Raw genomic sequence first — 23,386 nt, 5'->3', positions numbered from 1 at the left:
AAGTCCTTTATCCTCTTTAGGTCGTTCCAAGCTTTATGAGTAATTAGCTTACGTTTTTGTTTCGCTAGCGCAACCCCTTTGCGTTAGGCTGTGTTGTTGGATTGATCTCGGCTTAGTCAAAGACTGACCGAGTCCTAAGGGGCCTTGGCCCACTAGGTGCCCTGATCGGGGGCATGTCATGATCGTTAATGGCCAAGTCCCAGAACACCCCGAGCCTATAAGTGAGGGAGACTCATTCTCCCTAAGCACGGTTGATTAGTCCTAACCCTAACGATCAAGGGAGGCTCGTGAGTGGCCATGAAGACCTACGCCAGCCACTGGCCTCCACTGTGCCAGCGCCCTTATCTCCTATGGTGACTGCAGATGGAGATGGACACCATGCCTGCTGCTCGAGTAGGCATGTGGACTTTAGTGGCCCTTAAGGGCATCTTTTGATTAAGGCCACTGTTAATTAAGTCTGATTAATTGCTAATCAGTGATTAGGTGTTCCTATAATTAGGTTAATTAAGATCATGTCTAAGTATAAGTTCTAACATGCGTCTCCTGTGCATGTAATATGAAGTTGTGACTTCTATTCCTCTTATTATTAATGACAAGCCGGGTAACCGGTCTTTAAAAAAAGCACTCGAAACACCCCACATGTCACTTATAGTTTGAGATTTTTTTCCACAAACCATTTGGTTACAAATGTCTACCCCTTGCTCAACTCTATTTGTTGACGTAGATTCGAGTCACACATTGGTATGGGCTAGATCGCCCATAGGCTGCACATGTTCTAGCACGCAGTGGAGGGAACCAATGGCGAGACTGACCAACAGGTTGATGAGGCCAATTAGACGCTCGTTCTTCACCTGATAAACCCATGAACGCCTCCTGGGAAGACCCATCGAGGAGACGCACGGTGGGAGTATTCTAGGATCGTCAAGGCCACCTAGAACGCCGGTGAAAGCATCTAGGTTCCTAGTTGGGTTTCGGTGATTAATAACAATACGTGATTACTGTGACTAACATGTGTTTTACAGAGGCAATTGAGTTAAGTTACGGTAATGGCAATTGATTGGGCAATCATGGTTGTCATGCCCCTATGATGGAAATCGTTTCAGTTTTCAAAGGATGGATGACAAGGTTAAGGATGGACTAGTTCTAAGTGTCGTTTAGTGTTGAGGAGACACTTAGAGTAGTTTAGAACTTTGTTTTTCCTTTGGCCGTATTATTAAGGGGGTATGGACGGGTAGCTTGACCTAGGTGAGTTTAGTGAGTTAGGTGTGGTGCATACTTGTTAAATCTAGCACTAGGTAGCTCCTAAAAAGGCCCTTAGATCAATTGGAGCAAACTTCATTCATATATGATTACGAGTTGGAAGTGAATGGAGGGTCAAATGCTGACCGAACGCTGGTTTCGGTGTGACCGGACGCTGGCGCAGAGTCCGGTCAGTCTATTTGATCAATGTGAAGTCGTCTAGAAGTGACCGGACGCTGAGAGGTGAGTGACCGGATGCTGGGTCCTAGCGTCCGGTCGACTCCAGTAAGGTCCCAGAGAGGGAGAATCATGATCGGACGCGTCCGGTCAGTGCTGACCGGACGCTGGTCAGGTTCCGGCTACTGACCGGACGCTGAGCAGCAAAGTGACCAAACGCTGGGGTTCCAGAGTCCAGTCAACATCAGTAAGGTTCCAGAGAGGGAAAATCATGATCGGACACGTCCGGTCAGTGCTGACCGGACGTTGTCCAGCATCTGGTCACAACTTAAACACTGGATTTTGGGGTGAACTGACCGGAGCGTCCGATCAACTTGATCGGAGCGTCCGGTCACCCCGTAGAGGCACATAACGGTTCATTTTGAATACGGGTGTATAAATACTTCCTCTATTCATGTGAGGGGGCACTTTTGCTCATTACAATAGCTGAGAAACACCCTTGAGAGTGCCAAGAAGAGCAAGGTCCTAGTGAGGTGATTGAGATTTAAGAATCTAAGAGAGAGAGAGGCCTCATTAGTGAAAGCAAGAGTAGCAAAGTTTGCATCCACTCTTTTCATTGGGCTTGTCGTGGTCAAGTGAGAGTTCGTGCTTGTTACTCTTGGTGATCGTCATCACCTAGACGGCTTGGTGGTGATTGGGAGCTTTGTGATCATCCGACGGAGCTTGTGGATGACCCAACTCAAGTTGTGAGCGGTTGTGGGTGATTCACCGCGACGGAGTATCAAAGAATCAACCTGTAGAGAGTACTTGATCCTTGCGCGGATCAAGGGAGGCTACACTCTTGCGCAGGTGCTCCAACGAGGACTAGTGGGGAGTGACGACTCTCCGATACCTCGGTAAAACATCGCCGTGTTCCTCCTTCTCTATTTACTTTAAGCATTTATTTTGAGCAATTCAATTCTTGTCTTTACATTCATAGAATTGTCATGCTAAAGTAGAATTGGAACATATGTTGCTAAACTTTTGTGTGATAGATCAATAAAAACACTTTCTAGACATAAGGGGTTAATTGGGCTAACCGTAGGGTTTAATTATTGCAAAAAATTTTAGAATTAATTCAATTCACCTCCCTCTTGAACATCTTGATCCTTTCAGCTGGCATATCACGTCGAGAGGTGTGCTGGGTTGGAAGAGATTGATGTAGAAGATAAAATAAAAGATAAATTTAGATTGATTTTAACGATTAGATGTTGAATCCCTTAATCGGTTGTCACCCTTTATATTTATATGTCGACCTGTCTTCCCGTATAAGTCCGACTCAATCAACAATTCAACATAATTTTCTAGGGCGGCTAGTCTTTCCGTATAAGTCCGACTCAACCAACAGAATTTTCTACGATGAGTCGGTCGTGTATAAAACTTCGTGTTTGGTTTTCCTCAATTTCTTTATTATAAGCACGTCACGTACTCACGTACATGCAGCCATCTTGTCTTGCACGTTTGTATCTCACGCCATGCATAGTCAAAACAATATCTGATAATTTCCTATTTGATATTAGAAAAAATACAGCTTTCTTATTTGACATCCAAACTCAAAATCTTTCCTAACTGTCTCGTTCTCAAGTTTTTCTTTCCTATTGAACACTTCTGTTAGTTTAGGGTTATGACGATGTTAAGTCCTAAAGGAAAAGACCGTTTTACCCCTATCTTAGTTGGACTTATTTTCAACTGTTATGTTTTCCTTTTTCGATTGCTTGTGTAAAATAAAGGAACGGGCATAATCTTTTTAGACCCTTAGATTGTACTGCACCGATATATCTACAACGCCATGTAGCCGATGGCTGCCGTATGGACTATCTGAGCACATTTGTTAGTTTAGCTACTCGTACGTATCGCATGCATCATGCATGAATGTGCAGACAGCCAGCTTCTTCATATCTTTTCTGTTTCTTGACGACGACACGTGAGCCTGCACGCGCGTCTCCACTAGCTAACTTTTCTCTTCTTCGTGTGTTCAAACAGCAGCCTCACAGTAGCCTTGGCCGCGCCGGGCTTGGCCACAGCAGCCTTGGCTGTGCCGGACATGGGCGCGTAGGCCCTGGCCACGCCCGGCCTCTGGAGCCCCCTCAGAGGCTGCGCCGGTTGCCCCCGTAGCCGTGGCGCCCGCCTCCGAGGCTGCGCGGGCCACCCCCGTGACCGCGACGCTCGCCTACGCGGTGCCCGCCCGTGACATTCGGGGGAGGATAGAGAGTCGCAATGGATGACTGAGCGTCCGATGCCTGGCTTCCTTTTGCTCAAAGGATATTTCAATCTTTTCATGTTGCCCCACTAGAAGATTTAACGACGTTTTCTCACAGAACTAACGAAAGTGTCAAATAGGAAAGAAAAACTTGAGATGAGGACGGATAGGAAAGAATTTGAGTTTGAGTGCCAAATAAGATAGCTGTACTTTTTCTGGTGTTAAATAGGAAATTTTCTCTTCGATGAATAGGTGACCGGCTGTTTCAAGGTTCCTTTCGCATAGCGCACATAAGTAATTGTTTTACATCCACCGAGTTGCAAGCGAGTTGCTGTCCATAGCCGGTTTTGCAAGATGAGCCAAAAAAGCTCTGGTATGCAAGGGGAGACGCCCCCGAGCATTGTGCTTAAGGTAGAAGGACCTTTCACGCAAGCCGAGAAAACCATCGAACTCTATATGACCTGCCTTCACACAGTGGCACCATCGCTACGTGAATGGATTGGGCCTTAGACCTGTGCTTTGGGAACGCAGGACAAGCGAGGAAGTTTTTTTACCTTCCGCTTGCAAATTCGTCACGTGGGGGATCAAACCCAACACGCAAGGGTGCTACTGAGACATCCTAACCAACCCGACTAGGAGCTGTTCGCAGAGGAGCCAAAGGAATACTTTGCATCACGGCGGTGCCTAGGCTTTCCGTATTAGCTTTGGGAAATTTGAGAGTACGTGACCCGCAAATTGGATATTGTATTCGGAGCTGGCCGAGTACTGTCCGGATCCCTCCCGTGTCCAGATTATTTCATCCTCCCGGCTATCGTGCAGGTGTAGCTGGGTTGATTGAATCGCAATCCAAAGTCTGAAATATTAGTGCAGCAAGTCATGGTCCAGGTTGTAAGCAATATCTTTTTTTTACAACAGTAAGCAATATCTTTGATCCAGAGCTGACCCAAGATGGCCTCTCTGACAGTGCGCTTCTTTCTTTTGCTGTGCTTGTACAGGCGAGGGAAGAGGGATGCTGCTGCTTTGCCGTCCAGTCAGCTAGAATTCCAAAATGACGCCTTGCAGCCATTGTGTACTTCGACTTTTGTAGCAGCGTTGAAAAGAGCCATATCCGTAGAGTCGATAGGCAGTGGAGTCCCCTTCCATGGCCGGCCCGGGCTGCTCCATTCGAACCACAGCCATCTGAGTCTCAACGCTCTGCTGAACCTGTCGAGGCCCAGTATGCCAAGCCCGCCATGATCTTTATATGTACACAACCCATTTCTAACAGCTCCTTAGAATCATCCATACCATATACCTTATCTGTTGAGCTCCCCACTCGCTTGGCATGCCTATCCTCCTCTGCAACCTTATTGGATTTCTCTTGTCCCTGCACATCCTAGCATGTTGTGCTGCCATGAGCACCATCTCACCTGGTCAAGCACTTGTCGGCAGCAACAAGATCGTCTCCAGCAACGGCAAGTTTGCCCTCGGCTTCTTCCAGACTGGCAGTAAGTCCTCCAACAACGCCCTGAACTGTTACCTAGGCATATGGTACAACAAAGTCCCAAAGCTAACTCCAGTATGGGTTGCGAATGGTGATCGTCCACTCACGGACCTCGCGTCATCGGAGCTCACAATCTCTGATGATGGCAACCTTGTCATCTTAAACAAAGCCATAAACTCTACGATCTGGTCCACCCAAGCAAAGACTACAACCAACAATACCATAGCTATATTGTTGAACAGTGGAAACCTCATCCTGCAGAAGTCCAACTCATCTGATGATGTGTTATGGCAGAGTTTCGACTACCCAACAGATACTCTCCTCCCTGGTGCAAAACTTGGTTGGGACAGTATCACTGGTTTGAACCGGCGTCTTGTTTCCAGGAAGAATTCAATCGACCTAGCTCCTGGAAGATACTGTGAAGAGTTAGACCCAAGTGGCGCTAATCAGTTCATAATTACTCTGTTGAACTTGTCCATAGCATATTGGTTTAGTGGCGTATGGAACGGTCAAAACTTTCCCTTGGTGCCAGATATGTCAGGGACTCTACTTTTCAACTTCACATTTGTCGGTACAGATCAAGAGAAGTACTTCACATATACCTCGTTAGATGACACAATGGTTGCCCATCATGTAATGGATGTTTCAGGTCAAGTACAGGCATCCATCTGGCTTGAAAGCTCGCAGGATTGGTTACTGATCTACGCCCAACCTAGAACTCAATGTAAGGTCTTTGCTGCATGTGGACCTTTCACAGTTTGTAACGACAATGAGTTTGTGTTCTGCAAGTGCATGAAGGGTTTCTCCATAAGGTCACCGAAAGATTGGGAGCTAGATGATCGAACAGGAGGGTGCATGAGAAATGATGCATTGGATTGTGTTAGAAACAAAAGCACAGAAAGTTCAACTGACAAGTTCTATTCTATACCATGCGTTGGTCTACCTCATAACGCCTACAACATAGAAGCTGCTAACAGTGCAGCTGAATGTGAGATAGTTTGCTTAAGTAACTGCTCTTGCACTGCATATTCCTATGGCCACGGTGGTTGCTTGGTCTGGCATAATGATTTATTCAATGTAAAACAACAGCAGTGTAGTGACATGACTGATTATAACGGAGGAACTCTACACCTTCGCCTTGCTGCAAAAGAGGAGCAAGGCCAGAATATCAGCGTAAGAGGAACAATGATTGCCATTAGCCTTGGTGTCACCTTTGCGATCCTATTTTCTCTTGCTCTTTTACTAATGATTTGCTGGAACAAGAGGAAGAGATATAGTTTCACTTTGGTTGATGCTCAAGGTGGAAGTGGAATTATTGCATTTAGATATACTAGTTTGCAGCATGCAACTAAGAACTTCACAGAAAAGCTAGGAGAAGGTGGCTTTGGTTCAGTATTTAAGGGATTTCTCCATGATTCAACAGCCATAGCAGTGAAAAGACTCCATGGTGTACATCAAGGAGAAAAGCAATTCAGGGCTGAAGTCAGGTCAGTTGGAGTTATCCAACATATAAATTTAATTAAGCTACTTGGATTTTGTAGCAGCAGCAACAGAAAATTGCTTGTCTATGAATATATGCCAAACCGTTCCCTTGACATCCATCTATTCCCAGGCGATGCTGAAACCTTGAGCTGGAATACTAGGTACAAAATAGCTCTAGGTGTTGCTAGAGGACTAGCCTATTTGCATGAGAGCTGTAGAGACTGCATTATACACTGTGATGTTAAACCTCAAAACATACTTCTAGATGAATCATTCATCCCCAAAATTGCAGACTTTGGAATGGCAAAGTTTTTAGGAAGGGATTTCAGCCAAGCTTTGACTACAATGAGAGGAACTATAGGATATCTTGCACCTGAATGGATTAATGGAGTGGCCATCACACCAAAAGTTGATGTTTACAGTTATGGAATGCTCCTGTTGGAAATTGTTTCAGGAAGGAGGAACTCTCAGAGAAGATGTAACAGTATTGGTGATGATGATGCTTATTTCCCAGTGCAAGTTGTGCGTAAGCTTATTGTGGGAGACGTTGGAAGCTTGGTCGATCACAAATTACATGGGGATGTCAATCTAATGGAAGCTGAAAGATCTTGTAAGGTTGCTTGTTGGTGCATTCAAGACAATGAAGCAGATCGACCCACGATGGGTAAAGTGGTTCAAATTTTGGAGGGTTTAATAGAACTTGGCATGCCCCCAATGCCAAGACTACTTGAAGCTATTGCAGGAGGTTCTCAATCATCACAAACATTTAAACTCGAAGGGTTGAGCCAAAGTTTTTATCAACAGTGACAGTATTAGCTTTTATATTATCTTGTATATAAAAACTAGTCTATTCTGTGCTATGAGTGTCTAGCAATCTTAAGAGACATAAGTGTTAGAAGTTTGTGCGAGGATAATTTGTGTGGATAAGTTGGAGAGCTATACGATCAGATGGCATTATCCAGATATTTCGGCTAGCTTGGTTAACAGAAATGGGAATATGATAACGTGTAGTGGCTTGAAGACATGTGCTTCACTGAACTGAGCTGAGAAACAAACAGCTAGAGCTTTGTGTAATGTTACCATGTTATCATCATCGCCAACCATGGTGTGCTATCCTGTTCTCATTTCCACAATGCCACAGTTTGAGGAACTTGAGAGCTGAAGTGTAGTGGAGAAATAAGTGTCATTAGTGTTGAAGTAACAACAGTTTGGGACGAAGTAATCTATATCATATGAAGTATGACAATATTGTGTATTTTATTTTTTTTCAGAAACATGTAATTGTGTTACACCCTGAAAAATTGCATTTTCTAAAATAGCCAAATTGATTTATTTAAGCAATTTTTGTGAGCATTGAACCTAGGGAAATAATAGTTTTTATGGAATTAAAATCAATTATAAGGTTAGTAACCTCTTGATGCATACATGCTGCTGCATATTCATTTTTGGGATGATTGGTTTGACCAAATTTGAAAACAAGAATTCAAATCCATTTGAAAAACTCTAAAAATAAAAAGAAAAAGGATTTCTTCTTTTCTCTCCATCCCTTCCTCACTTTCGGCCCAATTGGCCTTTTTCATTCCCACGGCCCGCTCGCCCTCCCCCTCTTCCCTTCTTGGGCCGGCCCACTCGGGCGGCAGCCGCAGCCGCGCTGCCTTCCACAACTGACACCGCGTCTCAGCTGCTGACGGCTTGGGCCCGCGCGTCAGCGTCGTCCCCCTCCTCTCGCAACCGCGCGTCCCGCGCCAGTCAAGGCGCAACCGCCGCTGCGCCCACGTCTTCGATCGTGGGAGCGCCCCTCCCCGCGCCTGGCTTCTATAAAACGGCACCGAGCCCTTCCCCGCTCCCTCTCGCGTCGCCCGTGCCCGAGGTAACCGCCGCACCGCGGCGCCGGGATCCGCTGTCCGCCCTCCGCGCGGTCAGCCACTCTAAAAATAAAAAAAAGGATTTCTTCTTTTCTCTCCATCCCTTCCTCACTTTCGGTCCAATTGGCCTTTTTCATTCCCACGGCCCGCTCGCCCTCCCCCTCTTCCCTTCCTGGGCCGGCCCACTCGGGCGGCAACCGTAGCCGCGCTGCCTTCCACAACTGACGCCGCGTCTCAGCCGCTGACGGCTCGGGCCAACGCGTCAGCGTCGTCCCCCTCCTCCCGCAACCGCGCGTCCCGCGCCAGTCAAGGCGCAACCGCCGCCGCGCCCACGTCTTCGATCGTGGGAGAGCCCCTCCCCACGCCCGGCCTCTATAAAACAGCGCCGAGCCCTTCCCCGCTCCCTCTGCTGTCTCCTTGCTCCCTCTCGCGTCGCCCGTGCCCGAGGTAACCGCCGCACCGCGGCGTCGGGATCCGTCGTCCGCCCTCCGCGCGGTCAGCCATCCCCGAGCCGCCGTCTCCGCCTGTTTTCCCCGCGGTGAGAACCCCCTTTCTTCCCTCTACCTCCCCATGCTGTTACTTTCAATTTTCATGCCTTGTATGTCCGTTTTTGGGTGCGCCGACGACCTCCGCCTCGCCGGCCATGGCGACCGCCGTCTCGGCCCTCCCCTCCGGCCGCCTTCTCGACCTGGATGAGTTCGCGAGAACCCCCGCTACTCCCCGGTGCTCTCGGTTCTTCTAACCGTGGGCCGTAGCCCTCGAACCGAGCACACCGGCGAGGTTCTTGCCGTCGGCCATGGCAGCGCCGCCGCCGGGCCACTGTTCCGGCCGGTGCTCCCTTCTCTCTCTTTCCCTCACTAATCCGAGCCCTCCATCGTTTGATCAATGGCTCACAGAAGCCGATACCCCTTCGCGTGTAACTTTGCTTAAGAGCCCCCCAGGTTTCGTTTTATTGAACCCGCAGTCCATAGCACAATTCCTGAGTACGCTTTCTCCTTTTGAAAACGTAAAATGTATTGTTTAGTCCAGAATACGTTTTCAGTATTTACAGAAATGCCACTTGATTTGTTTTGCTCATAAAAACTTCGTTTTAGCTCCGAATTGATCCGTTCAAATTGCGTTAGCTTCGTAATTTCAAAATCTATGTGTTAGTACCACTGTTAATCAAGTTTGCAACTTTTAAATTTTATGGTTAGGTTTAATTAAATAAAGTGCTATAGGAAACCCCGTTTAAATCATAACTTTCGCGTATTAGCTCCGTTTTTCGTGAACTTCGCGTTGACGTGATCGTAGCAAGGCATAGAATCTTTTCATAAACATTTTATCTTGTTTTCTATACTGCTGGTGTACTATTCTAACTGTAGGATTGTTTGCTTTGCATGAATGCCTTTGGAATGTTGTATGTTGTCGTGTTGGTCGCGTTCAGACAGTGAGGAGAACGTTGGAGACCAAGAGTTCTTCGACGACCAGCAGGAATTTGCTAACCAAGGCAAGTATAGCATGGGCCTACCTTGATATCCTATTCACTTTAATCATTCACTCATGTGCATGTGTCTAAATTTGATAACCATAAGGACATCCTAGTTATTTGATGACATGTTCCCTTGACTCCTTTGGGTTAATTGCATATGGGTAGATTGCTAGCGCTCTAACTGAATATGATCTATACAATGGTTAATGGTTCTATGGAACTAAAAGTAAAACATGCTTTATAACAACTGATCCATAGGGCGAAGGTGCAAATGACTTTTGATCATGTTGCTCCCGTCCCTCCATAAGGACTTATCTGTCGGCAAAAGCTGGGACTGACAGTGCAACCATGAGAGTCATATGGCTCTGACTTTAGCTTAGTAATAGGACCTTTTCTAGCTTGTTAGAGGTTACCTTTATGGCGCAAAAGGAGCTTGCCACGTTGGGTATAGTGCTGCCTCTGTTCCTATGTGTACAGCCGCGATGGATATGTGCCATAGGAAAGGGGGGTTTCTACATCTGCCTGCCAAGAAAACCTAGCGGCCCTAACTTGTTAGAGAAACTTATGAAATGGCTTCATAGTGTACCCAGCCCGCTCACCTTGGCAGTGACATGGGGGTAATTATCCCGGGCATATGAGAATCATGACTCGCGGTGAATGTGCACCACCTCTGCAGAGGGTTATAAACTGTTATAACAGTCATGCTCATGGTCACGAGCGTCCTGAAAAACTCACAGAATAATTGGTTACTCATTGTGGCTCATTTATGATGGTATACGATGATAATATGATGCAAATGATTCTGATATCTGATTATGTGGGTATAAATGGGAGCTTAAGCATAACTTGATAATACTTGATAATAAAATCTTGACTTACTAAAAGTGCTAACTGCAGTAAACCTGTGTCATCCTTTTTGAGCTTCATAACCCCATGTTATCTTGTTAAGTATGGGAAGTACTTATGCTTGTTTACTTTCTATATTTGGAAAAAAATCCTAGATGGGTAACAGATGACAACGGGTACGAGGAGTTTCCTAAGAATTATTAGGCTTGTGGTCAACCAGTTGACCTTCCCTATGATGGAGTTCCATGAGAGAGTTATCATTTTATCTTCTGCTGTGTTGTATAAGACTATGTGTTGTTATTAATCGTGATGTAAGATACACTGTGATGATACTTTTTATAATTTGTCAACTTGTGTGTGTGACTGATCTCGGGGAATACATGAGTTTAGTGCATTCAATTTTATCCTTAAAATTGGGTGTGACAAATTGGTATCAAAGTCGTGTTGACTGTAGGACGCAAGCCTAGTTAGAAACGATCGTTTTATCATCTTTGCTCCTCTGGTTTCATGCTTACTATCTTATTCTTGTTATTTTATTAAAACATTTATGCTTTTCATACCTTAATCTATTATATAAAATTGTTAATTCTAATTCTATCTCACTTTAAATCTATAGATGTCTCATAACCCGAAGACCGCCCGTCTCAGCACTGCAGGCTACCGTGCCCTGTTCACCCCCCGTGCTCCACAGGCGGAGAAGGAGATTGTGATCATCTCCGATGATGAGGAGATGGCTACCCCGACACCTGCACCTGCTCCTACTCCAGCTGTTGCACCCGTCTATCCTACTGTAGCTACCCCAACGGAGTCATCAGCTACTTCACCTACACCTGTGCCATCCCCAGCTGTCCCTGTGGTGGATGAGGAGATAGGCTGGAAGTGCAAGTACTACTTCAAGCCAGCCCCGGAGACGGCCTACTACCACACCCTTCTCACCCATGTGCTGGATGACTACTACTCCGATCTGCACGTCTCCATTAGCTATTATTGTGCAGAGTACCAGCATCCTTTGGAGGCAACCTTTTGGAAGGTAGAGTTGGTTGTCACTGCTTGGAATGACATAAAGAATGGACATGAGGTGAAGACTGTCCACCGTGCCACTGCCAGGAGGGCCCATGCATTGGATGGCATGGAAGATGCAGCGCAGGACGCCTACATCTACTATCATGGTCGTCGTTTTGAGGCCATGAAGGAGGATCGTTTTAGGTTCCTTCCTCGCAATGATCATAAGGGTGTTTGGTAGGTCCTGGCTCCACCAGAAAGTGATCCAACTCTGAAGCAATAGTGTAGTATGTCCATGCTATGTAGGGGGTGGATGAAGAAGTCAAGGGAGAGTTGTGTGCATCATAGAGGGCCAAGAGATGTCTCTAAAAGCAAGTTGATGAACTACGTGCTCAACTTGGGCTGCCACCGATCTACAATAAGAAGCGCCGGTCGTTCACCATGATTGACACCGCTCCATAGGTGTTAGGTGCCTTGCTTAATGTTACAACGTTGTTAGTTCATGAGTCATGTCTAGTCTTGTTTGGTCTTGTGAACTTTAATGATTAGATATTGTGGGGGTATTAACCCCTATACCCTTACGGCTAAGCTTGGGCTGGCCCGGATCGATGGGTTCAGTCCACCCGAAAGGCGACGTGCGGCCCAGTTAACCTGATCGGAGTCCCGCACAAGGAATCAAGACGGATTTGGCGACCAAGCAGGATCCTGGTCGGTTAGAATAGGAATCCTTATCCGGCCACATATGGCAATTGTAACTGACTAGGATTAGTTTCCAGATCTGTAACCCTGTCCCCCGGACTATATAAGGCGGGCAGGGGACCCCTCTAAAAACATCTCTCATTGACATACAGCAATAAAAATCAGACGCAGGACGTAGGTATTACGCCTTCTTGGCGGCCGAACCTGGATAAAACCTCGTGTCTGTCTTGCGTCACCGTCTTGTTTGGGGCTTGCGCATCTGTCTGCCGATAATCTACTACCTTGGGCATACCCCTAGGTAGACTGCCGACCATATTTCGTCGACAGTGGCGCGCCAGGTAGGGGGTGTGCGTACTGCTCTCCAAGCAAACAAGATGGTCATCATCTCCGGCTCCATGGCTACGCCCAACGGCCTCACGTTCACCGTCGGCCAGATCACTTGGACCACCGGCCCTGGCGTCTCCATCGCCATGACCGCGGAGGAGGCGTGGATTCAACCCGCGCCGACGACTACTTCACCTGCATCGGCTACGGCTCCGACCACGGTGAACACGGCTCCGACCACGGTGAACACGGCTCCGACCACAGTGAACACGGCTCCGACCACGACGAACACGGCTCCGACCATGATGGATCTGGCTCCGACCACGGTACATCTGGCTCCGACCACGCCCACAGCCACGCCGACAACCCGTCATCCGCTTCCCCGCTACAGAGGAAAGCAGATCAACGACACCAACCTGCACGACTCCATCGATCGGGTCGGCATCAAACTCGCTGAAACCCTAGCTCTGGTAAGTACGATTCAAAGCCAACCTAATGAGCAGGTAACAGCTCCCCACAATAGATCTATCCGACCAGCTCGGGCCAGTCGTCCTGCACGGCTTGGAACAGATCTTGTGGTCGTATCTACTCCTGAGGGGCGCTCCGCTCGTCGCCAGCCAGCCTTCGCGACGGGTCTCCGACTCTGCGAGTACGAAGCCCCGACGGAGAACCACCAGGTCCAGCCCTACGGCCTGCGAAACGCTGCCTCCAGCTACGCGTACAACCTACGACGCCGCTCGGACCTATGTCCTATCCACCGATCTCGGCCAAAGCCATGCAACATCATAAACATGGTCCGGATTGAAGATTATCAAGAAGGATCCATCCACACAGTCCGAGAGGGTGACTCCAGCTCCTCATCCGGCGTCGCATCCAACGCATCTGTCCACACCGAGCTTTAGCGTCACGAAGATGAAGGCGTCAAATACGATCTGGATCTACCAGACCACGCCTCGGGTTTCCCCCAATTTCCATCTTTCCCGCCAAGACGAGGGGATTTGATCCATGTTGTCAGCAACGACGAGCCACCAGCAGTTGGCGAAACAGAACAAGAAAAGACTGCACGCGAAGCACGCAATATTGACCGGTTTAATCGCCGGCAAATCGAAGCTGAAGCAGACCAGGAGGCACGACGCATAAGGCTCCGACCTCGTGACCTCAACAATGCTTTCGACAGGGTGGGGGACAAATAGGTCTTCAAGACCCCAAGCGCCAACGTAGCCGTCGCCATGGCGACAATGCAGCGGTTGCCCAACACTCCCGAGACCCAAGCAGTCCGTGATGACATACAAGCTTATCTGACAGCTGCTATGGCTCAAACCGCAGAGATGAATCAAGCCCGGGCTCCATCCGTTTCTGTCGAATCAAGCCACAGCCGCCAATACTCGAGTCGCTCACAGCCACTCAACCAACGTGGCTCGTGCAATAACGACCCATCAGACAACCGTCAAGGTGGAAACGGTGGTCATGATGGTGGTCGGGACGACAACCGCCGTCGGGAGGATAACCGCCACGACGTTCGAGGCGACAACCGCCGAGATAACCGCGACAATCGCCGTGATAACCACGGTCGTAGGGCTAATCCAGATGGCAATCGGGATCGCCGCGATGGCAATAACGATCTCCGCCATTACCTCGGCGGACGTGATCTGCGTGCTCGCATCAACCAGAGAGCCGACGATCATGCATCCCATGAAAGCTATCGCCGTATGGAGTATGACACCGCCCACGGTTCGCCGGGTCTGAAGCAGTTCACTCCACACCTGCGCCAAGTCATATGGCCCAAGAATTTCAAGCTCGAGAAGCTTCAGAAGTACGACGGCAAGGAAAACCCCGAATTATGGGTCATGCTCTACGAAACTGCGTGCCGCTCAGCCATGGCCGACGAGCACGTCATGTCTAACTACTTCCCAGTCGCGGTTGGTCATGCAGGTCACCAATGGCTGGTTAGCTTGCCAGCGAACTATTTTGACTCTTGGCAAGAGCTCAGGCAGGCCTTCATCGACAATTTCATCGCTACTTGTGAACAACCCGGCAACAAGTACGATCTGCAGCGGATCCGAGATCGGAAGGATGAACCACTATGCGAGTACGTTTGGTGTTTCTCGGAGATGCGCATCAAGGTCCCATCAATCTCCGACAACGAAGCAATCGAGGCTTTCGTCACCGGCCTCCGCTTCCACGACGCCCTAAGAGACAAGCTCCTCCGGAAGAGACCCGAATCAGTCACAGCGCTTTTGGCCACCGCTAAGAAATACGCGGACGCTGACGACGCTAAAAAGATAATCATTGAAGAAGCAGCAAGGGTTTCACGCTCCGACCACCCTCCACACCGCGACGATTACCGCAGCAATCGTGGTCGGAACAACAATTTTGACCACCGCAACCAGCGCAACGACTCCCGCGACCACCGTGATCAACGTAATCAGCGGCGCAACCGCCGTGACGATTACAGAAGCAAGCGCGCTCGGGAAGACGACGGCGAGGTCAATACCGTGAAAAAGGGCAGCGGACGTCGAAACTACGAGGACGACTACGCCAAAGCATTGAAGGGACCCTGCCAGCTCCATCCCAAGTCGAACCACACCATGGAGAATTGCCGCGTCCTCAAGACTATCTACACGCGTCAATAGGCTCCGAATACGTCCGACAAGCCTAACGACGCGCGGGAACAGCGCAACGAGGACAACGACGATGACGATGCAGATCCTCATCATAAATACGTCAAGCCGACTAATCGCGTGCACACCATCATCGGCGGCAAGGTGTCCATTGAGACCAAACGAGAACGCAAGCTGCTCGCCCGCGCTTGCTTGAATGTGGCAAAGACCGACAACCTTCTCACCGATCCGCGGCTTCCTCCGTGGTCTCACCGTGAAATCTGCTTCAGCAGGAAGGACCAATGGGCCGCCATACCCGAGCCAGGGCATTTTCCCCTGGTCCTCGATCCTTGTATCAACAAGGTTCAATTCGACAGGGTACTGATTGACGGCGGCAGCTCCATTGATATACTGTTCAAGAACAGCCTGCCCGCTCTGAAAATAGCCCAGGCAGACCTGAAGCCGTACGAGGCACAGTTCTGGGGCGTTCTCCTCGGACAGAGCTCCACACCTCTCGGGCAGATCACGCTACCTGTGCAGTTTGGGACTCCGGACCACTTCCGCACCGACTACGTCAACTTCGTGGTCGCTGATTTCGATGGCACCTACCATGCTATTCTTGGTCGACCGTCGCTCACCAAGTTCATGGCCATACCTCATTACAGGTATCTGGTGCTCAAGATGCCTACTGAGAAAGGAGTTTTAACCCTCAGGGGCAACGTATACGCAGCTTATACCTGCGAGGACGACAGCTTCAAAATAGCAGAGGCCCACGACCTCTCTATTCGCATGGCCGAGACCATGCTCGACGCTAAGAAGACCCCGGCCGACCACTTGGAGATCCCAGAGCTCAAGGCTCCGTGCAAGAACATCAGATCCAAGGAGCACAAGACGATCCAGCTGGTCGAGGGCGATCCCACCAAAACGGCCCTCATCGGGGCCGACCTGGATCCCAAATAGGAAGACGCGCTCGTCAGGTTCTTGAGGGGCAACGTGGATGTGTTTGCATGGAAACCTTCCGACATGCCCGGCGTACCTCGGGACTTGATTGAGCACTCCTTAAATGTCAACAGCAAAGCCAAACCAATCAAGCAGAAGCTACGACGGTTTGCTCGTGACAAAAAGGAGGCGATTAGGGTAGAAGTTACACGGCTTTTGGCAGCCGGATTTATCAAAGAAGTGTATCATCCGGAATGGTTAGCCAACCCGGTTCTTGTACGCAAAAAGAATAATGAATGGAGAATGTGCGTTGATTACACTGATCTCAACAAACACTGCCCTAAGGACCCCTTTGGCTTACCTCGCATAGACGAGGTCGTAGATTCAACCGCCGGTTGCGAGCTGCTTTCCTTTCTCGATTGCTACTCTGGTTATCACCAGATCGCTCTCAAAAAGGACGACCAGATCAAGACATCTTTCATCACGCCTTTTGGCGCCTACTGCTACACGACTATGTCGTTCGGGCTCAAAAACGCCGGTGCTACCTACCAACGCGCTATACAGGCCTGCCTCAACGACGAGATAAAAGACGGCCACGTCGAGGCTTACGTCGACGATGTAGTTGTCAAAACCAAGGAAGCACATACCCTTGTTGACAATCTGGAACGCACCTTCATAGCCCTTAATACGTTCCAATGGAAATTAAACCCAAAGAAGTGCATCTTTGGTGTCCCTTCTGGCATATTGCTCGGCAACGTTGTCAGTTACGACGGCATATGCCCTAACCCGGAGAAAGTCAAAGCTGTCTTAGACATGAAGCCCCCAAAAAAGGTGAAGGATGTCCAGAAGCTCACCAGCTGCATGGCTGCTCTAAGCCGTTTCATATCAAGATTAGGAGAAAAAGGACTACCGTTCTTCAAACTGCTCAAATCGTCCGAGAAGTTTGAGTGGTCGGAGGAGGCAGACGCTGCCTTCACGCAGCTGAAACAATACCTCACGTCACCTCCGGTACTTACTGCTCCCAGAGAAGACGAAACTCTCCTACTTTACATTGCGGCAACTGATCGGGTGGTTTCCACTACAATGGTGGTCGAGCGCGACGAGCCAGGCCACGCCTACAAGGTACAGCGGCCAATTTATTTCATTAGTGAGGTACTCAACGAATCCAAGACCAGGTACCCACAGATTCAGAAACTGCTCTACGCCATACTGATAACATCCTGAAAGTTGAGACATTACTTCGACGGATATCGTGTGGTGGTCATGACCGAGTATCCTCTGGGGGACATCATTCGCAATAAGGATGCGAACGGGCGTATCATCAAATGGGCAATGGAGCTATGCCCCTTTTCCTTAGAATTTGCAAGCCGTACTACAATCAAGTCTCAGGCACTCGTCGATTTCATCGTCGAGTGGACAGACTTTAGCATGCCTGCCTCTCCGGGATCCGACGAATATTGGACGATGTACTTCGATGGTTCTCTCAACATTGACGGTGCGGGAGCAGGAGTTCTTTTTGTATCACCATCCAAGGAGCAGCTCCGGTACGTCCTCAGGATTTATTTCCCAGCATCTAATAATGCCGCCGAGTATGAAGCATGCCTGCATGGTCTACGCATTGCGGTTGAGCTTGGAGTTAAACGTCTCTATGTCTATGGAGATTCGGCTCTGGTCATCAACCAACTCAACAAAGACTGGGACACGACCAGTGAAAAGATGGACGCATATTGCAAATCGATAAGAAAGCTGGAAGGCAGGTTCTATGGCATCGAGTACATACATGTGGTCCGGGACAAGAACCAGGCAGCAGATGCATTGTCAAAGTTAGGATCATCCCGACCCAAAATCCCACATGGCGTATTCGTCCAAGACCTGCTCACGCCTTCCATTGAAGACGAAGATTCAACAACCGACAAAGTTTCAGACCAGCAATTAGTGGCTACGGTTCCGGCGCCGACCACAACCGAGCCGCTTCCGACCACTCATGAGCCGGACTGGAGAACGCCTTTCATCAAGTACTTGACAGATGGTAGCGGTTATGTCGATCGAACAGAAAATGAGCGCCTGATGCGTCGTAGTAAGCAGTATCTGCTCGTCGATGGCAAGTTATGGCGCAAAAACGCTAAGGAGGACATCTTGATGAAGTGTATAACCCAGGAGGAGGGTGAGCATCTCCTAGACCAAATCCACTCTGGCTCCTACGGCAACCACGCGGCCTCAAGAACACTGGTCGGTAAGGCTTTCCGAGCAGGTTTCTATTGGCCGTCAGCAGTGGCCGACGCAGAGAAGCTAGTCCGCCGCTGCGAGGGTTGTTAGTTCTTCTCCAAGAGAATCCATATACTAGCACATGAGATCCAGACGATTCCAGCCTCTTGGCCCTTCGCATGCTGGGGACTGGACATGATCGGGCCTTTCAAACCAGCTCCTGGGAAATTTACATGCGTCTTCGTGTTAATTGATAAGTTTTCTAAGTGGATAGAATACATGCCTCTGGTACAGGCATCTTCAGAGAAAGCTGTCACATTCCTCGACCAGGTCATCCACCGTTTCGGCGTGCCCAACAGCATCATTACTGATCTGGGAACTCAGTTCACCGGGAACGCTTTTTGGGACTTCTGCGATGAAAGGAGCATAGTTGTAAAATACGTCTCGGTGGCGCATCCTAGGGCTAATGGACAAGTCAAGCGGGCAAATGGCATGATCTTGGACGCATTGAAGAAGAGGATGTACAGAGAAAACGATAAAGCTCCTGGAAGATGGCTCAAGGAGTTACCAGCCGTTGTCTGGGGCCTCCGAACTCAGCCCAGTCATAACACCGGCGTCTCACCATACTTTATGGTTTACGGCGCTGAGGCAGTCCTCCCACCAGATATAGCTTTCAGATCAGCACGGGTAGAAAACTTCGACGAAGGCAAGGTCAACGAAGTACGGGAGCTAGAAGTTAACAGCGCAGAAGAGAAAAGGCTTGATTCTTGCGTATGCATGGCCAAATACCTTGCTGTTTTGCGCAGGTACTACAACAAGACCGTTAAAGAGCGTTTCTTCGTGGTCGGGGACCTAGTCCTGAAGTGGAAGACGAACCAGGCCGGTGTCCACAAACTCGCAACCCCATGGGAGGGACCCTTCATGATCAAGGAAGTCACACGTCCAACGTCTTACAGCCAGTACAAGCCGACCACCACTCCTTCTACGGTTTTCGGAGCAGGCCCTGTCTCCGATTCCTCCCAACACGTGCACGGGATCCGCTCTCTACGTTGCGGGTGATCGGCAGGTCCCCCCTAGTTTGACTTGTCTGCGTCCACGTGTGCACAGGTCATAGTACCTCATACTCCGACCACATGCCAGACTAGGGCCGCACAAACTTTTCAGGATGACGTGTCGAGCAAAACGGTACAACTAAACAGAACGTTAACACGTTCCCACTTAGTTACACCAACAAAAAATTTCAAGCTTAAAGTGCGTTTTGTATAAAACAAACAAGCTTATAATGATATACAGTTACGTTATTACAAGCTTGCCTGAAAAGGCTCAAGTTTACAATAACACAACTATGTCCTCCTTCTACAGCTCTAAGCCTATTACATTGGCTGGTCGGGGCGCATGGCATTTACTGCTCGCCATCTCTGATACCCTACTCGAGTCTCGGGGACTCTAGAGCTAGTCAAGCTGAAGGGGATGGCCCCGCCGGTGCTTGGCTGGTCGAGACCGCAGGCTTCGTTGGTTGGCTTGCAGCTGGTGGCATTTCCAGTTGGCTTGTCGATGGCATACCCTGCACAGGTGCTGTCCCACCTCCGCACAGGTTAATATCGCCAATTATCTTTGACGACAAGTCCAGCTAGGCCGTCCGAAGCTCTTCGGCCTTGTCTGGGTCTATCTCCTTCGGGTACCCAGCCTCCAAGCATTTGAGATCGATCAGGGGGTAGTGAGCACGCACCATGCTTAGCACATGAGCACCCGTGTACTCACCCGCCTCCTTCATGAAGTCTTGGAACCATCCCCATGCTTGCTTGCATCTCTCGACCAGTCCGAGCTGAGGCGTCCTTAGCTCTTCCTCTGTGAGCGCTGGGTCGATAAGGTCGAGGACGGGCACAATGCCAGTTGCCATTTCTTGGCACCGCTTGCTCCACGTGTCCCGCTCCTCGGTGGCCTTAAGGCATTGTGCTTTCCAGTCGTCACGCTCCTTGATCACGGCCTCAAGGTGCCTCTTGGCATTGACTTTCAAAACTGAAAATAGTACAAGACATCAAACGTGATGACACGACAAGGCAACGTGGGCAATTGAATGAGAAAGGTGGTCTGGAGTGCTTACTTTTCAGGTCGTCCTTCATTCTGTTAGTGTGGTCTTGGAGTTCCGACTGGCGGCGTGCCAGTTTCTCGTTGTCCTCCTTCAGGCGACCACATTCTGCAAGCGCACGGATGTTCTCCCCCTGGAGGCGGGTCACTTCAGCTTCTAAACCTACATTACAGCTATTACTGTCAAGAACAAAATAACACAAGTCCCGCACTTGTTATGATAAGGTGAACACTTACCTGTTTTCTCCTATTCTTTGTTTTTGAGCTGGCCGACCAGGTTTTGGTTCTGTGCTTCTCGGACTGTCCTCTCCTGGTCGGCGGCTTCAAGTTGGTGCCGTAGGCGTTCCACTTCAGCCGTCAGCTCCTTATTGGTCGTCGTGATTCCTTCTATCTGGTCGAAGCACCTTTTTCGATATCTGGCAGTTTTCATCAAGTCCTGCATTCAGACAAGCTACGTCAGACAGTTCGACTACACAACAGGGTCAAAGGACTTAAGCCAAATATACCTGGACTTCCGTCACCAGACGCTTGGCCGCCCGTTCGACTCTTAAGGTCTCTTCGACCTCTGGGATTTCCTCGTGCATGACCCATTCGTCGTTCCGATAGCGCGACACATATATATGTTGTCGCCTATCTTGGGGACAGCCCAGGACTTCTTCCACTTCTTCCTCTTCATCCTCCTGTTCGGGAGGCGGCACTGGTCTGGAGTTCTCAGACTCCACGACCACCAGGGCTTTCCCACGGGCCGTCGCGTCGGCAACCATGTTCTGGGCAACTTCTGGCTGCTGCTCCTTGGCTAGATCCAGCTTCCTTGGCGTCGTGGTATCCGCCTCAGCAGGTTTCGTGCTTGGAGCACTTGTATTCTGCTCGGTTGTCTTCCCGACCAGCTGCTCGGGGACTGGCGTCTGGTCGTCCGCCTGCTGAGGCTCAGGCGGAGTCCCTGCCATGGGCTCCTCCACGGCTGGTTGCTGAGCAGTTTGTCCTGCTGTTGTTGGTGAGGACGTTCCGCACCCAGTTAACTGGTCGGGGCTTTCGGTGGAAGCCGATCTGATGAATTCAGAGACAAATTCAGAAGACAATAGCATCCAATGCAAAATGCAAAGCTTACATAAAAAATATAGATACTTATAGTTTCGACTTGCGGAAGGATGTGGCGAAGGAACGTCTCCTCGACCGCCCCTGCTCCGCTTGCTCGGTAGTTTCCACCGGGACTTGTTCAACCTCCGGTACGAGCGTCGGAGTATGATGTGGCATGTTTCCTTCATCTCTCCTCTGTGTCGCAGTGGTCGGTGCTGTGACCACTGCTGGCCCAGAGGAGCCACCCTGCTCCGACGGTCCCACCTGCCTTCTCCTCTTTTGGGGGACGAGTCGGAAGATGTCCGCATCCTCTGTTTCGTCATCCGACAGGGGGAAGATGGCTTGACGTCGTTTGCTGGCAGCCGGACGCTTGCCAGTGGCTCTGGTCGAGGCGTCTTCTACGGTCTCGAGAACCGCCCAGTGAACGTCGTCGGTCCTGGCGCTGGTCTGGGCGGCTGGGCCGGTAGCTTGCGGCCATTCTACACCGGGGGGAGGCGACACGAACACTTCTGCTCGGTCACGGCCATTACACTGAGACACAAAATGAAGGAAAAGACAGTTATTTTCTTGATACAACATGACTCTACAGTTAAAAGGTGGCGTCATTTACCTTTGGGGGAGGACGAGCCAGCTTGAAGGCGTGCTCGATGGCGTTCAGTGCAACATAATTGGGATCGGCCAGGTTGAACAGCTCTCCAATCCTGGCCTTGATCTCCATCTTGTCGAGCGGCTCCTTCCTAGTCCTCGTTGGATCAGCGCCTCTTTGGTACTCGAAGCCAGGATGAATCCTTTTCTGGCAGGGTTGAATTCTTCGGCTGATGAAGTTACCGACCACGCTCGGGCCATCAAGCCTTCCCCACGGGATCATGCCGAGCAGTTCGGCGATCTGCTCCAAGTTTTCGGGCTTCTCCGACCAGCTACTTTTCTTCTCTGGAATTAGCCCCACATCGCACAGAGTGATGGTGTTCGGCTCTTCACGGATGTAGAACCATTTCTTGTACCACTCGTCCAATGAGGTGTTCCAGGGGCAGTGCAGGTATTGAGCCTTCATGCCGTCGCGCAGGTTCATGTAGACGCCTCCGGCGATCTTCGAGCCACCGCTTCCTTTCTTCCGAAGACAGAACAGGTGGCGAAAGAGGTTGAAATGGGGCTGGAAGCCACCATAAGCCTCGTAGAGATGGATGAAGGTAGAGACAAGAAGAATCGAGTTGGGATGCAGATTGCAAATCCCAATCTCGTAGTACAAGCAGAGACCCTGAAGGAAAGGGTGCACTGGAATCCCAAAACCCCATTTGAAGAAGTCTTCAAAGACCACAATCTCACCTGGTTGTGGATCGGGGAAGCTTTCTCCTTCCGACGCACGCCATCCCGCAAGTGCCTTGTTGTGGAGCACTCCCATGGCGACGAGGTCTTCGATGGTCTGCTCGTTGCTCCGCGACTTCCACCATTCCTTCGCCATGACCCCGCCTTTCTTCTGGGCGTCTCTCTTCGCCATTAGTTTGTCCTTACTAAGTGGGTAGATGCAGGAGACCGAGGGGATTGGCGATGATTTTTGGGGGAATAGGGTTTCGGCAGGAGGAAGAAGAAGGTTGTGGCGGCGGATGGCAATGGGGAACGGTGTGAGTAACTTACCAGATCTACATTATATAA

General features: G+C 49.7%; 1 protein-coding gene and 1 pseudogene across 1 annotated transcript; both read left to right on the top strand.

Annotated features, from left to right (window-relative positions):
- The window catches only part of LOC136465188 (receptor-like protein 3), a 43,964-nt pseudogene that overhangs the window by 9,520 nt on the left and 11,058 nt on the right, over positions 1–23,386 (top strand).
- Positions 4,271–7,427, top strand: LOC136462233 (G-type lectin S-receptor-like serine/threonine-protein kinase At2g19130). Its single transcript, XM_066461368.1, has one exon. It carries the CDS (start codon positions 4,980–4,982, stop codon positions 7,425–7,427), a length of 2,448 nt encoding a protein of 815 aa, XP_066317465.1. The 5' UTR covers positions 4,271–4,979.

This window comes from Miscanthus floridulus, chromosome 7 (genome assembly GCF_019320115.1).
Source record: "Miscanthus floridulus cultivar M001 chromosome 7, ASM1932011v1, whole genome shotgun sequence".
Classification (NCBI taxonomy): Eukaryota; Viridiplantae; Streptophyta; class Magnoliopsida; order Poales; family Poaceae; genus Miscanthus; species Miscanthus floridulus.
The sequence above is the reverse complement of the archived record's forward strand: the minus strand, read 5'-3'. Positions and strand labels throughout refer to the sequence as shown.

Coding starts and splice junctions, on each gene's coding strand:
- LOC136462233 (XM_066461368.1), top strand. CDS start 4,980: ATGCCTATCCTCCTCTGCAACCTTATTGGATTTCTCTTGTCCCTGCAC.